Raw genomic sequence first — 14,721 nt, forward strand, 5'->3', positions numbered from 1 at the left:
GCTCCCGCATTTAACTTAGTTGTAAATTTATGTGGATATTGTGTCATATTTATTAATTTAATTTAAAAAAGAAATGAAAAAATGAAAAATTAGATTTGACCTTTGCAAAATTTCTTCCAGAATTAAAAGATCATTCGAGCATGGCTATTTAGTCATGTTATTTAACATGGACACAGAATACTTTTGGAAACACCCTGATAGCATACGAAACGTATAGAATTAACTATTAAAAATAAAAGACATATGACTAAGTACTATAAAAAACACTAAAAGTTATAAATTAGTAATTTGTTTTTTTTTACATTTTTATAAACATTTATGTTAAAAAACGTAGAAAAGGTTTCGATGGGGCAAGATTTCAATATACATGTAAGTATATGTATGTAAAATACATGTATTTAAATAAAATTCAATGCTGATTTTAAATATGTTTAAGGTGGTTCATCACAAAAAAAAATTTTTTTTGAAAAAATTTATTTTTTTGCTTTTAATTGCAAACAAACTATTATTTACAGCAACTCATAAAAAAAAATTTCAAAAATTTTGTAATCTTGCTTAATTTTTTTTACTTATTTAACAAAAATAGGTACATTTTGAGGAAAAATCATAGCAAACCTCAAACCTAATAACTCAAGAAAACCTAGTTAATTTTGAATAAAAATTTTCAAACCTTTTCTATACATATAGTACTAGAGGATGAGCGAAAAAAAATTGAATTAATGAAGATAAAACTCATTTTTGATTCATTTTTGTGAATATTTTATTAAAAGTTGTTATTTTTTCGATTATTTTTGCATTTTAGTAAAACAGTCACATAAATATACAACAAAATAAAAAACTGCTTCGCTCATCCTCTAGAGATTATTATTAGGAACATTTCCTGAAATTTTCAAGTGAATTAATAAATTTTTGACCGAGTTATGATGTTTGAAGTGAAGAAAAACGAAGAAAAATTCGATGTGTCATAAAAACCATTTTAAAAATAAAATATCTTAAAAAGCTCCTGCAGAATAACTTTTTGTAACCTGATTTGAATCTTCAATGTCAATAAGTCCTTTTTTAATAGTTCTTATGGTTTTTCTGCGTTGTTTTGCAACATCAGTCGATTTTTTGTCTAAAGTTTTAACTCTTGAACTATCTCTGCCATATGAAAGTTTAAAAAAAGGTTGACTACATAAAATTCCATATTGTTTAAAGACTAAGTCTACACCAAAAGATCCTTCATTAAACTCCAGTATAGCTGAATAAACACCAAGTTCTAATATGGTTCTACTAACATAGATATTTTTTGGACATTTGTTCCAAATTATATGATTCAGTGCCTCATTTGAATTCTGAGTTTGACCGTGCAAACACTTTTTTAATAACTCATCGGAAGACAATTCTAAAAAAACTGGGCGAAGTATTAGGTGGATCCACATTGCAAAATTAATATTTGGTCTATATGTCCTATTTGTTTCCAGTTTCTTGTACTTGCACCAACTCGCACTACCTGTTGGGCAAAATTGGTGGCGGTATTTATCATCATCAAATTCAGTGCAATGCCATAATATTGCCAAAATCGACTTCTTCATACTGTAGATTGCATTTTTATTGCTACATATGGCCATTCCATAGTAATTCTGCATTGAATTAATATTTTTTTTGGTTAATTTTCCTTTCCCCGATAAAGGCGTCAATGTTCCTTTATATTCTTTGACCAGATTTCGTAGTCTTGTCCCAAGGCGCTTCTGGACATGACCTACGCACTCTTACTTTTCTGGAATGATACTATATTTCTCATATGGGTTACTTTTAACTACTTCTTTATATGATGAGGTATCACAATCTCCAAGGTATTGATTATAAATTAAACTATGCTTTTCAATTGAACGCCGAAACATTTCAATTGCGCCTACTGCTTCCATTGAGCAAGAAGATTTTGTATGATTTATGGAACATTTTCCACTTGATAAATGATCACGACTTTTTTTATCATAGTCAAAATTAATATTATTTTTTTTCAATGCATCATAAGTTGCACATTTTTTGCAATGCTTTGACAAGACATGTATGTCGATACATTTTCCTGCATTTATTGCTGTGACTATTCCGTTCATCGAAATAAATCCACGTTTCTGCCATGTACCATCTACTGATACACAACATAATGGATATGGGTTAGTAAGCTCAAACAAATTTTCTTTTATCTGATGAGTAGCTTTTTGCATACTTTGTTCTGCAGCATTTTCATAAGCTCCATGTAAAGATTCTGAAATGGAATTATACGTTTTGCGCTGAATTGAAAACATATTCATACATCGTGAAAAATTGACTAATGATTCGTGTCCCCTACCAATTTCTCGAAAAGAAGCTACAGCTCGAATATTTATTTCAAATTTTATTCGACCTTGAACTTTATTGATATTAACACATTCAGTGGATGTATAAGTTTCTTTATTAAATTTGCATGCATTACAAGTCAAGCTTAACTTATGTGCATATCCCATTCTAGATGAAAGCTTGTCAACCAAACTAATATCACTTGAGCTACATTCTGGACAACAGAAACAGTCTTTTAAAAATAACTTCAATAGTTTAAGGTTCATAATATATTGTAATTCTCATTATCATAACAACATGAGTGCAATCTGGATTTAATTTTAGCTCCTCTAAGGCTATTGAATTTAGAAGTGTTATCCTTTTCAGAAAGTGAGTTGTTTTCTTTCTTTTTATAAAATATGTTACGACGTTCTTTTCCTCGTGATACATTCTTACTATTTCCCATTTAAAAGCTTTAAAAATAAACTGTAAAACAATATGAAAATCACAGAAAACTATTTAATACAAGTAAAAACTTTACTCTAACAAGCACACTGTTAAACAACATTTTTGTTTTAAAATATCCCATAATGCAGTTTAAGATTAGTTATATTTCACATAACAGATTCAGAAAAATATATATAATTGAAAGACCTAATATAACATAATCTTAGCAATGAACTAGATAGGTTTGGGTTTATCCAAAACGGTAACTAAGGCGTTGCTAAGGACTTATTTGTTTATGTACCTACTAAAAGGTTAAATATCACAAAAAATATAAAACAAAAGGTATATTCTTTTTCAAAAAATTAAATGTGACTAAAATTTTCTATCAGATAGGATAGATAATATTATTTTTTCTCAAAAAAATAAATTTATAAACTTTTTTTTTGTGATGAACCACCTTAACTTTTATATGTCTTTGTGGTGATATTAAGAGATATAAGGTTTTAAAAAACAAGGTGTGATTTTATTTGCATAGCAATGCCTTAGCAACAACTAACAAGATTTGGTTTTGCCCCAAAATCTAGTAATATAATTTTTAAACAAGGGATAACATCGAATCTTTGCAAATAAGTTTTTTTTATAAAATGTCTTAATTCAATCCGCTGAAACCACATTATTTTCATTAAATCATGAATGCAAGTTTTAAGTTCTAAAGTGAAACAGACACCTAAATATAGATACAGTAAATTCAATAATATAGAAAAGTGTCCCAAAAATATATTTGTTGAAAAAAAAGGTTTTGGAGAATAGAGTTACATCAACCAGCTTACTCTATTGATGGTTGGTTCGATGACTGGTAAAGTTTATTGTTATAAAAGTTGTTTTTTGACATTTGAAAATTTTCAATATACACGATTACGCAGAATAAAATTGTTTTTGATTTTCAGTTGAAAACACGTGCTGCGAACGCTCGTGTTTTCAACTGCTCTTTAAGAATATTAATTTAAAATGGAAATAACGATCAAAATTATCGAAAAAATTATTACAAAAAAGTTTGAAGAACAAAAAAGAACTTTGCTTAAAGAAACAGAAATGTTATTAAAAGACCAAGAAAAGAACTTCGCATAAATAGTGGGTGGAAATATAAAAATAATTACTGATAGACTCGACAAAATAGAAAATGAACTAAATGAAATTTCGGCCGAAATTTGTAAAAGAATGATTAAAATCCTTAACCTTTTATGATCACCGAATTAAAGCAAAAAAAGCTATTTTACATATATCTAAGCAATCACCATGAAACATAGTTTAAATTTATAATATTTTAAGACATTTCAATAATTAAAATTATTAATTAAAGTAAGTTTCTCTGTGGAATACATTTTTTTTCCTGTTTTCTGGCAAAAGTTTGTTTCTTTCATTTGAAAGAATGTCTCCAGCAGTTAAAAACAACCTTTTTACTTCGGTAGATATTGGTGGAGGTCTAAAGAATCTCTTTGCTACTTTTGCCAAACCAAATTTTGCTTTTAATGGTGTTTTCTAATATAAATCTATGAAACTTCAGACCTTCTTCGAAGTTTGAATCAATTTTTGAGATATTGTCAACCCAGCCAGGCATTGCAAATTGCAACACTTCAGCCCTCTGCCGTTTTGTTCTGGTGTCAAATAAGGGTATTGTTTTTTTTTAAATTTTAATAGACTCAACTTGATCTGAAGTTGGTATATTTTCAGGACTGCCGGTAGTTATGAGTATTGCTTTTTCAGTTAGGAGATTTTTTAGAGTAAACAACTTCTTAAATGCGATGATTTGAGATTAGTAACTTAAAACTATTATGTAACGTGATTTCAATTAAAATTTCTACAATTGTTATAATTAAAAATTGATTTACTAACAAACGATTACAATTAGGAAGTCGTCATGATCCCACTCTAAATTAAAACTTAAAAAAAATCTTATAAAAGTTTCGGTTCATTTCGGTTGCGGTTTGAACCGAAATTTCGGCCGAAACAGGAAAAGTAAAAAAATTGTTGAAGCAGAAATTTCGGTTTCGGTTTCGGCCGAAGCCGAAAGTTTCCGTTCACTAACTAAATGTAAACAAAGTAAAAGCACACGATTACGCAGAATAAAATATCTCAATATCTAAAGGTGTGATTACAATGCAATTTTTAGGATATATTTATTATAGTCATACGTAGAAGTTCAACTAGAACTAGGTTTCAATGTAAATCAGTTCATGAAATATTTCCTGATATGTCCGCCATCTGACACCCGAAGCTGGTTTAATATGGTAAAATTGCTTTTACTCCTAAACTATATGCATACAGTGAATGATTTTGATAAAAAATAGTATTAAAAAGTGTATTTAGTGCATTTAAGGGCATGTGGCAGGCTCATATAGCGTATTAGGCGCAATAGTTGATGAAGTGTATAAGGCGCATACGGAGAACTGTGTACTTTTGCTTGCTAATGGTTAAACTGCCTTTCATTATAAATGGTTATAACACACCTTTGGGTGATAGAACCACAGAAACAAGCACCTTTTTGTAAAATTTATCTTTTATTAAAAATTTGATACGTGCTGGAGTTGTATAAACACTGCTAGAGTAGAGTACATTTTTTTGGCCTGATTTTATGTTACCAAATGTAAAGTATATTTCATCGTCTAAGATTCAGTTGAAATTCCTAAAACTTCGGTAAAGATTTTGACTTAACGGTTTGAAACAAGCATGGTTATTATTGGTACGATATGGATTTCAGCTTTTGTTTTAACTGTACGACTAATATGCGACTGATTAGAATTAAATTTTTGACATCAGCGGGTTTGTAGGCGTTTTGTACAGTTTTTTTTATATATTCGAAATGCGTTTTAATGTTCCTCTCAGACATTTTTCTTCATTGGAGCAATTTTGCTGTAAGAAAAAACTGCTGTGATTCAAATTCTCATTAAAATTGAAATACATTCAATAATTTAAAATATTAGGTCACGTGCAATAGAGTGCATTGAACTTCGTCTGAAATTTAAGGCATCATCAGTTATTTAATGCTTTACTGTTACATATTATTTTTTTTAATGCTTATTTAATGCTTTACTGTTAAATATTATCTAATGCTTTACTGAAACATATTATTATTTATTAATCATATACATATTCAACACAAATCAAATAAGTTAAAGGGCAAAATTTATATTGCTTCATCCACTTTACATCAAAGGTACTTAAAAAGCATTTGCATCAAAGGTACTCAAAAAGCATTCAACTGTGTATAAAGAATTTTTTGATGCTTTTAAAAAGTTATATACGGCCTGTTCAAATGGCAAAATATAGGTATTATACATTATACAGGTATAATGAGTGATACAGGTATAATGAATGAGTGAACAGGTATAATGAATCACAACTCCGAATTATATTAACTGTTACCGTCCTTTTTTTTTATCATTTAGAAAAGTTTAATTTCTACGTTGCTCGAGATTTTAAATAATTTATGTGCTGAGTTATAGCTCGAATTTTTTTCTTAAACTTTGGCACGCGTACGAAATACCATTTTAAGAATTAGTTCAAAAATAATTACGGAAAACAAATTTAAAAATATTTTATATTTCGTATATTTACTTAAGTATTTAACCGAATAATTATTTGTTTTCAAACGTATTTTTTTTGTTTTAAAATGTAAGTTTTTTAGTAATTAGAAATCCATTTTTTGCTATTTTATTTCGTATGAGTATACGAAATATAATAACTTATACTAAAAATAAAAAAATAAAAAAAAGAAAATCAGGAACGAATTTAGATAAATAGCGAATAATTATTTAAATACAAATAATAAATAGAAAAAATTTATACAACTAAATTGGAACTCCGTGAAAATAAAAAAAAAACTATATAAAAATACAATTCAACGTGCTAACTAATCAAAAAAAATTAAAGATTTAAAAAAACTTTCACAAATTGAGAGAAAATATGAGATGATTCTTTTCTTCTTATATTACATATTCGAATTTAAAGATATCTTTTGTTAATAATAAGTATATTTTTCATTTTATATTTGCGTCGAAAAAACTATAAAATTGGTAATTTTCTACTGTCTAAATACAGTTAAAAAGACAAGGTAAAAAAATACGCCCTGAGGAATAAAACTCGACTCATCAAGCTGTAATCATATATAGGATATGTTCTTATGGTAATTCTCGTAAGTTTATAGTCAAATCTCATAATTTCATTAGTAGATCTCTTTAATTGATAAAAGTTTTTGATTTTGACCTTCGACATCATTAATGTCATAACCGCGTTTAAAACCTCGAGCTTTTTCAAAGTATAAAATATACTTGCATATATACTAAAATAAAAAATTTGAGAAGACAAATAAAAATTTGAAAATAGATTTAAAAATTTTTCAATAAATCAAGACTCATCAGAAATTATTATATAACAAAAATCTTTATAACAAATTACGCGCAAAAGAAAAATATTAATTTTGCTGTAATAAATATTTAAAGTTTTTTATAAACTACATTAAACATATATTACTGTTCATGAGTTACTTTAAGATAAAAAAAAAGTGCTATTTCACCTGTCACGAGTCAACAAAAATAACGATTAAATTGAATGGATTACGAACTGCATACCTACTCACCGTACTCTCTGGATCTGGGCAATAGCAACTATTGGCCATTTGAAGAAGTTAAAATAATGCTTCAAGAAGAGAATCTCAAAAAATGAAATGATTAGTAAATCAATGGCTCGGAGGTAAAATGCAGAAATAAAGTGCGGAAAATATCTCCTAACCCTAACCATATAGCAGCCTCAACCCTGCTGCTGTCTCTCTCTTGAAAAAGAGTACGTTCGATTTTATTAATAAAGCCGAAGTCTTAAATAAAAAAGTTTTGAGCAATGAATTTACTAGATCGACGATTTTTAAAATCTGTTTACACCGTTTAAAGGTCTTAATAAGCTTAGAGTGGGTGGGAAAATTTTCCAAAATTTAATAAACTCCCCACTCCTTGTATTAAGGACTCGAGAGTACATTAGAACTAAAAGTTTAAACTAATTAAGGTTTAAAGACTTTTTGATAAAATTGTTTCAAGTGAAACCTGGAACATTCAACCAAGTGAAACATGGAGCATTCAACCAAGTGAAACCTGGAACATTCTACCAAGTTAAACCTGGAACATTACACCAAGTGAAACCTGGAAGATTACACGTATCATTATATAAAACTTTTAAACTCATATAAATTTTACAGATAGGGTGGAAAAAATCTCTATAACAAAAAATTTATGCGTCCCTATATAATCTGCATTTTTAAATAAATAAACTTAAAAATTTATTTATTTAAAAATGCAGATTATATAGGGACGCATAAATTTTAAATATTAGTTTTTCTCTAGCAGAAATTAGAAAACTTTTTTAAATAACTTTTCTTTGAGCCTGTTTTTAAAAAGTTTTTATTCATAATTAATCATTATTTTTAAATTTTTAAAAAAAAAATCTGAATGAGTTTTAATTAGTTGATAATTTGTTAGCATTTATTGTTTTCTTTTAGAGGAATCAATTAACACACATGTAAAAACATGTTTTCAAAGGTTTCATTCAACAACTAGTTATAGACTGGCTACCTCTATATTGAACCCTATTTGCATTTCCTATCACATCCTTTAATATTTTTGAATAGTTAAACCTGTATGTAGCATAGTAAAATAGTATTAGAAAAAACAAAAACAATTTAATATTGAGTACTAAATACTTGATATTAAAAAACAACATTTAATAGAAATTATCAATACAAAAATAAAGCAACTTACTGATGGTCTAGACTCAAAACCCAAACATTTAATTCGAAGATCCATGCTAAAAAAAAAACACATCTCTCGTAAAAGCATTTTTTTACACTTAAAAAGTAGAATACACTCAATGCTTGTTTCAAAATCAAATAATACATGATGAAAAAATTTGTATCATTAACATAAATATATATAAAAAAAAACATAATTTACTTAAATATTATTTGACCATAAGTACCGATGCCAGCAAAAGTGTGCCATAATGCATGCAACTGTGTTGTTGGTTGAAGGAGAAGCGGTAAAGCACTACGCACTTCTCTAAATAAACGAACTAACAATATACACAGGCTTCAATATTTAAAATTAAATATTTACAGACTTCAATACTTAATATATATATAAATATATATATATATATATATATATATATATATATATATATATATATATATATATATATATATATATATATATATATATATATATATATATACACACATATATATAAATATATAAATAAATATATATATATATATATATATACACACACATATATATATACATACAAATATATGAGTGTATACGTGCAGATGTGTGCATATGTGCATACAAATATATATATATATACATACAAATATATATATATATATAATATATATGTATATATATATATATATATATATATATATATATATATATATATATACATATATTTGTATGTATATATATGTGTATATATATATATATATATATATATATATATATATATATATATATATATATATATTAGGGTGTCCCAAAAAACAACATTTTTGAAAAATATATGCAGAGACCCCCTTAACGTGTTCTATCTAATACAAAAATACTAGATTTAAAATTTTTTTGAATAAAAAATATTTTAAGGGGTCCCTCAAGACCCTCGAATATTTAATGGGTCCCTAATATTTTCAAAAAAAAAGTTTTTAAAAAGTATGTCAACCTGGTACTCAAATGAAGCAAAATTATATAAAAACTTCAAAAATAATATTTAATTTGGAAAAATTTTAATTTATTTATCATATTTGTCATAAAAATACATAAAAAATGCATTTTTTTGTTTTTTGTTAAAAAACGTAATTTGTCATGTAATAAAACCAAAAATAACAATTCTATATTTGAAATCTATATTATATAAATCTATATTTTGAAATATATATATATTATATATATATATATATATAATATATATATATTTGTATGTATATAAATACATACACACATACATGTTACAGCAAAATTGTGAACTTGCTGAATTCATGAAATCGGCAGAAAATTACTTATTTCACGAATTTAGCACTGTTGTTGCCGAATTCTCGAAATATGCAAAATCGTGCGAGACCGGAAGATTCTGCGGTCTGTGGAAGTACCGCGTTCAATCAGAAACTACACAGCGACCTTGTCTGACAAAATAGCTAACTTGGTTGACAAGGTTTGCGTTTCAGAGTTAAGGGCTAAAATATTGTTGCAAAAAAAAAAAATTATTTGTTTAGATTTTTAGAACTAAAAAGTGTCGCATTACACCCATTGTTTTGTTTTTCTGAGTAATAGGACTGAGAGTTTATTGCTATAATTTTTTTATTGTTAAAAAAACTTTTTGGACATCAATCTTTTACATAAAAATTTAACAAAACTAATTTAAAATTTTTTCTTATGCAGCAAATGAAAAAACAAAAAAACAACATATTAGTCAAAATGCTGTTTTTATCAAATTCTTTTTCATAAAAGTCACTGTTTTAATTAATTTTATATATATCAGAGTTGGCAAAAAAACCCAACCCAAAAAGAAAACACCTTAAAAAAACCCAAATGAATTTGGATATTTTATGGGCCTTTAAAAAATATCTTATTTTACAACTAATAAGTCTCCTATAAATGCTTTATGCATGATCAAATTGCAAGTTTTATATTGTAAATACTCTGGTATTTACAATATAAAACTTGCTATATAACCTATAAATTAGTTAAATGTTTATAAAATAGAATAAAATCATTCTATTAACTAAATTTCAAAGTACACTTGTATTAAGCTTGTATAAGATTATTTGTTACTTTATATCTCTCCTCTCCTCTCAAATGTCTGAACAAGCGTTTTAGATCATTTATATTGGTATTTGATCTTTATTTTGTAAGGTTTAAGCTATAAACTGCAAAATTCAGTACAAGGCCACCAGCTGAACGCTATTTAAGTATTGTTACACATTATTTACAGTTTGGAAGTAGAAAGTTGTCACGTAAAAAAAAATGCTACAGTTTACTACTGTGGACTGGTCCTTGTGAAGTGCATACAAACTTAAAACATTAAATACATATGCTATGTGCATGCAAGTTTGCAACATGTTTTCTTATTTGATAAGAGAAACATTTTGGAAATTTGTATGCACTCACAAGGGCAGGGTTTGTTGATGAAATGATACTCATGCTTATCTGCCTTAATCAGATTTTAAAATTTTATATCAGCTACATGTTTACAACATGTATAGTCAATGGGGTGACTATGAACAGCGGGGTGAAAATGAACATCAAAACCAAGTTTATTAAAAAGTGAAAAAACAATAGAGCTGTATATTGTATTATTTAAATTCATTTGCTTTAAATATAATATATAGAAGCTAATTTTTAGCTGTGCCAACAACTTGCTGTTTTTAGCTATTCTCTATCGCATATAAACAGCAAAAGTTCAGGCAGTAAAATGAATTATTAAGCTATCTTAAGAACCACATAACCAAACACCATAAAAGTTGCCACACATCAAGTTCACACATCACACCACACATCAAGTTCAGATACATATTGTTCTAATAAAATCAAAATTTAGGTCAGTATTTAAATGACACTTTTTTTATCAAGAATTTTTATCAAGTTTTTATCAAGTTTTTTTTGCTAATTTTAATGTCTGAAAATTACAAAAGAAAGGAAAATAGCTGATGTTATAAAACAAGTTACACTCAAGCAGATCTAGAAACAGCTATTAATAAAGTGAAAAACCACGGATTTACCATATGGAAGGCTGCTAAATATAATAACATTCCATAAGGAACACTACATAAAAAAGTGAAACTTGGCGGTCAAGTTCCAAAAAAGCAAGGTGGACAAACCAGACTTGATAATTCAACAAAAAGTTTATTTGTTCAAACAATTACTTATATGACCGATTAGAGAAACAAAACTGACGTGATAAAATGTCTTCCAGGAAAAAATAAAGAACCTGGTGGTAAAGACACTGTAATAGTTCTTAACCAATCCATTTTAGATATTCTTAAGAACAATCTAGGCTCAGGCACAAATCCACTTGCAAAGTAAATCTATCCATAATCTAAAAAATAAAAACATGTGTTCAATGTTACCCCAAATTGGCTAATCATTCTCGCCCCATTTTAAAAATACAATCATGATCATATAAAATTAAAAAATTAAGTTATTTACTGCATAGTGTTGATCACTCCTAAAACTTTTCCAGGAAGCTGTATAGTAGAATGTTCTATCCAGGAAGCTGGATAGTAAAATGTTCTGTTGAAAAAAAAAATAGCGATTAGGCTAACAGTTTTCTTCTTTGTTGCAAAAATGTTTTAAAAGTGTTCATAGTCATCCCGATTGACAATAATTTACAAAGTTGCAACATCATGTTTCAAACTTGTAGATTACATGTTGTAAACTTGTGCAAACTAGTATTTAAAGTAACATGTTGAACTTGTTATTATAAAAAAAAGTTTGCAACATTTATAGTCTTACTAACTTTGAATAACTTAGTTGCCATAATTTTGTTGTGATTTTTCTTAATCAAAAATATTCAAAACATGTTTTCAACTTAATGCAATTATTTAACATTATTTATAGTTTAAGGAGACCCCTTGTGTATCATAGATCTAATGTGGTAGTAGACTAGTGATTAAATATTTGGCTCATAATCAAGAGGTTGAGATTCAAATCTACCCTCCACTGTCTGAAATAACTGTGCTTAATCTGCTTTCCTGTTTTAGCTTGCTTAAAAATGTTTGTGTTTCTAAGTTTAGGATTGAAAGAAAATACATTTTAAAAACAAGTAGCTCCCTTGATTGCAGTGGAAACTGGAGCAATGTATATATACATTTATATTTTTTATATAATAATATACATTTTAAGAATAATAATTTTTTGCAACTTCTTCCTGATAGACAAAATGAGTTGCATACCTAATTGTTTTTTAAACATTTACATCATTTGTTGATGCAGCCACTAAGACATACATATTTTTTAAATACTTGACCACTACCAACTGAGTCTAATTGTAATTATCATCGCAAAGTCTTCTTTTTTTTAAGAACATCATCAACAGTTAACTAATAATAGTTGGTGGATTGAATACTATTATATTCCAGAAAAGAATTAAATATTCCATGTTTAGTACTAACTTTGTATTTGCCACTTCTTTCTTTAAGAACCACCCTTATTAAATTAGCTGAATGTCCACGCCCATAATCAAACTGGCTAATGTCAGTAAGCACATTATTTGCTACTTTATTGAGGATCTAACTGTTTGATTGTTCAACCATTTTCTTTGTCTGAATACACAGATTTTGTGCAGCGAACTCTCTTTTTATTTGCTGGGTGGATAGATGCTGCAATACCTTGAAATCCAGCAGCTCTCAATATCTGTAATATTGGAATAAACTATAAAAACTCATATTAATACTTATCTCACTTCCATGACTTTTAAAATCTTGATTAATTTTTTTATAACAGTTAGTTTGTTATTCATACTTTGTGATATATTGTATAGTGGTAAAATATCTACACTAGTAACATCAAATACTGGTATTTCATGATCTTGCAATATACTTTTTTCACAAACCATTTTTTCTTGTAGAACAGCATCTGTCCAGATTTATTAGTTCTTCCCTTTTCAACAAGAATCCTATATCTTTTTCAAAAATGCCAGTGTTAGTTTTCATAGAAATTCATAAGGAATTTATGAAGATAATGTCATTCTAGGTTTCTGACCAAACACAGCATTATATGAATTCATTTTAATAGCTTCCTGATAAGTAGTATTCATTTCCCATTAAACAATGCGTAATCCAAAACTCTATTTAGCTTTCATGCATGTTCATCCATGCAACTAATAATTTTATTAAAGTTGAGTTGCTTCGTTTAATTGAACCTTGACTTAGCAGATATTGTGGTCTGCCATTAACTAACAGTAAACTTTCCCATAACAGCCCCTAATTCTTAAATAACTAAACTTGTAAATTATCTTATATTATCTGATTGTAACATATTTGAAACACAGGCTTGGCCAGGAAGAAGTGTGATTTCAAGTCTTTATATGACCACGCAAATAATATTTTGTTTTGATGATTTAACCACGGTTTTAAACAAATGCTATAAAAAAATTGGTTTTTAATTACAATGAAGATAAATAACTTTGACACATTTATCTTTACTAACATTTTTATATTAGCAAAACGCTTTTAAATAAAGTAACTAATGATTTTAATTAAAGTACCATTGAAAGTTGTATAATTTTTTATTTATATTATTTAATTAAATAAGAATTTTTTTATAAATAAAAATAAAAAAAGTAAAAGTTAAAACAAATTTAAACAGTGAAGGTCTCTTTAATAAAAGCGAAGGTCTCTTTAATAAACCTTATATGAGAACCATTAATGTTCTTATTGAGAAGAAAAAAGACAAACTTTTTTGAAAGCTATATTATTGAAACGCTATTAAATAAAATAACAAATCACTGCTAATGATTTTTTATAACAACATTATTAATAATATTTTTTTTTTTATACTTATATAAGTATTTATTTTTTATTATAAATGTTTTTAAATAAAAAAATTATATCAACTTTTTAAATAAACGATTTAATTATTTTTTCTTTAGTGCGAAGAATTGTTAAGAATCGTTTATTAAACTTTTAAATGTGCGCGTTTATTAAACAATTGTCAGTTTTAAGTTGTTACTTTATTTAAAAAGAGTTTTGCATAATATTATATTATAAAAACATTAGTAAAGATAAACGATTCAAAGTTATATATTCCAAACGTAATACATTAAAATGTATTTTTTACAATTTTAAAATGTATACAACTTTTCGAAACATATTAACAGCCGTGGTCAAGTTAAGTAAAATCAAATAGTATTTGCCTGGTCATATTATGATGAGAA

General features: G+C 26.9%; 1 protein-coding gene across 2 annotated transcripts in view; it reads right to left on the reverse strand.

Annotated features, from left to right (window-relative positions):
- Window positions 1-6,525: 6,525 nt before the first annotated feature.
- The window catches only part of LOC100208600 (alkaline ceramidase 3), a 48,913-nt gene continuing 40,717 nt past the window's right edge, over window positions 6,526-14,721 (reverse strand). For both annotated transcript variants that reach the window (XM_065788674.1, XM_065788675.1), the window contains exons 11-13: window positions 8,745-8,849; window positions 8,553-8,598; window positions 6,526-7,087 (exon numbers count right to left, since the gene is read on the reverse strand). In XM_065788674.1, coding sequence (XP_065644746.1) covers window positions 6,971-7,087; window positions 8,553-8,598; window positions 8,745-8,849 — 268 coding nt within the window. In that variant the 3' untranslated portion in view covers window positions 6,526-6,970. The remainder of the gene's footprint in view (window positions 7,088-8,552; window positions 8,599-8,744; window positions 8,850-14,721) is intronic.

This window comes from Hydra vulgaris, chromosome 01 (assembly GCF_038396675.1).
Source record: "Hydra vulgaris chromosome 01, alternate assembly HydraT2T_AEP".
In the NCBI taxonomy this organism is placed as follows: Eukaryota; Metazoa; Cnidaria; class Hydrozoa; order Anthoathecata; family Hydridae; genus Hydra; species Hydra vulgaris.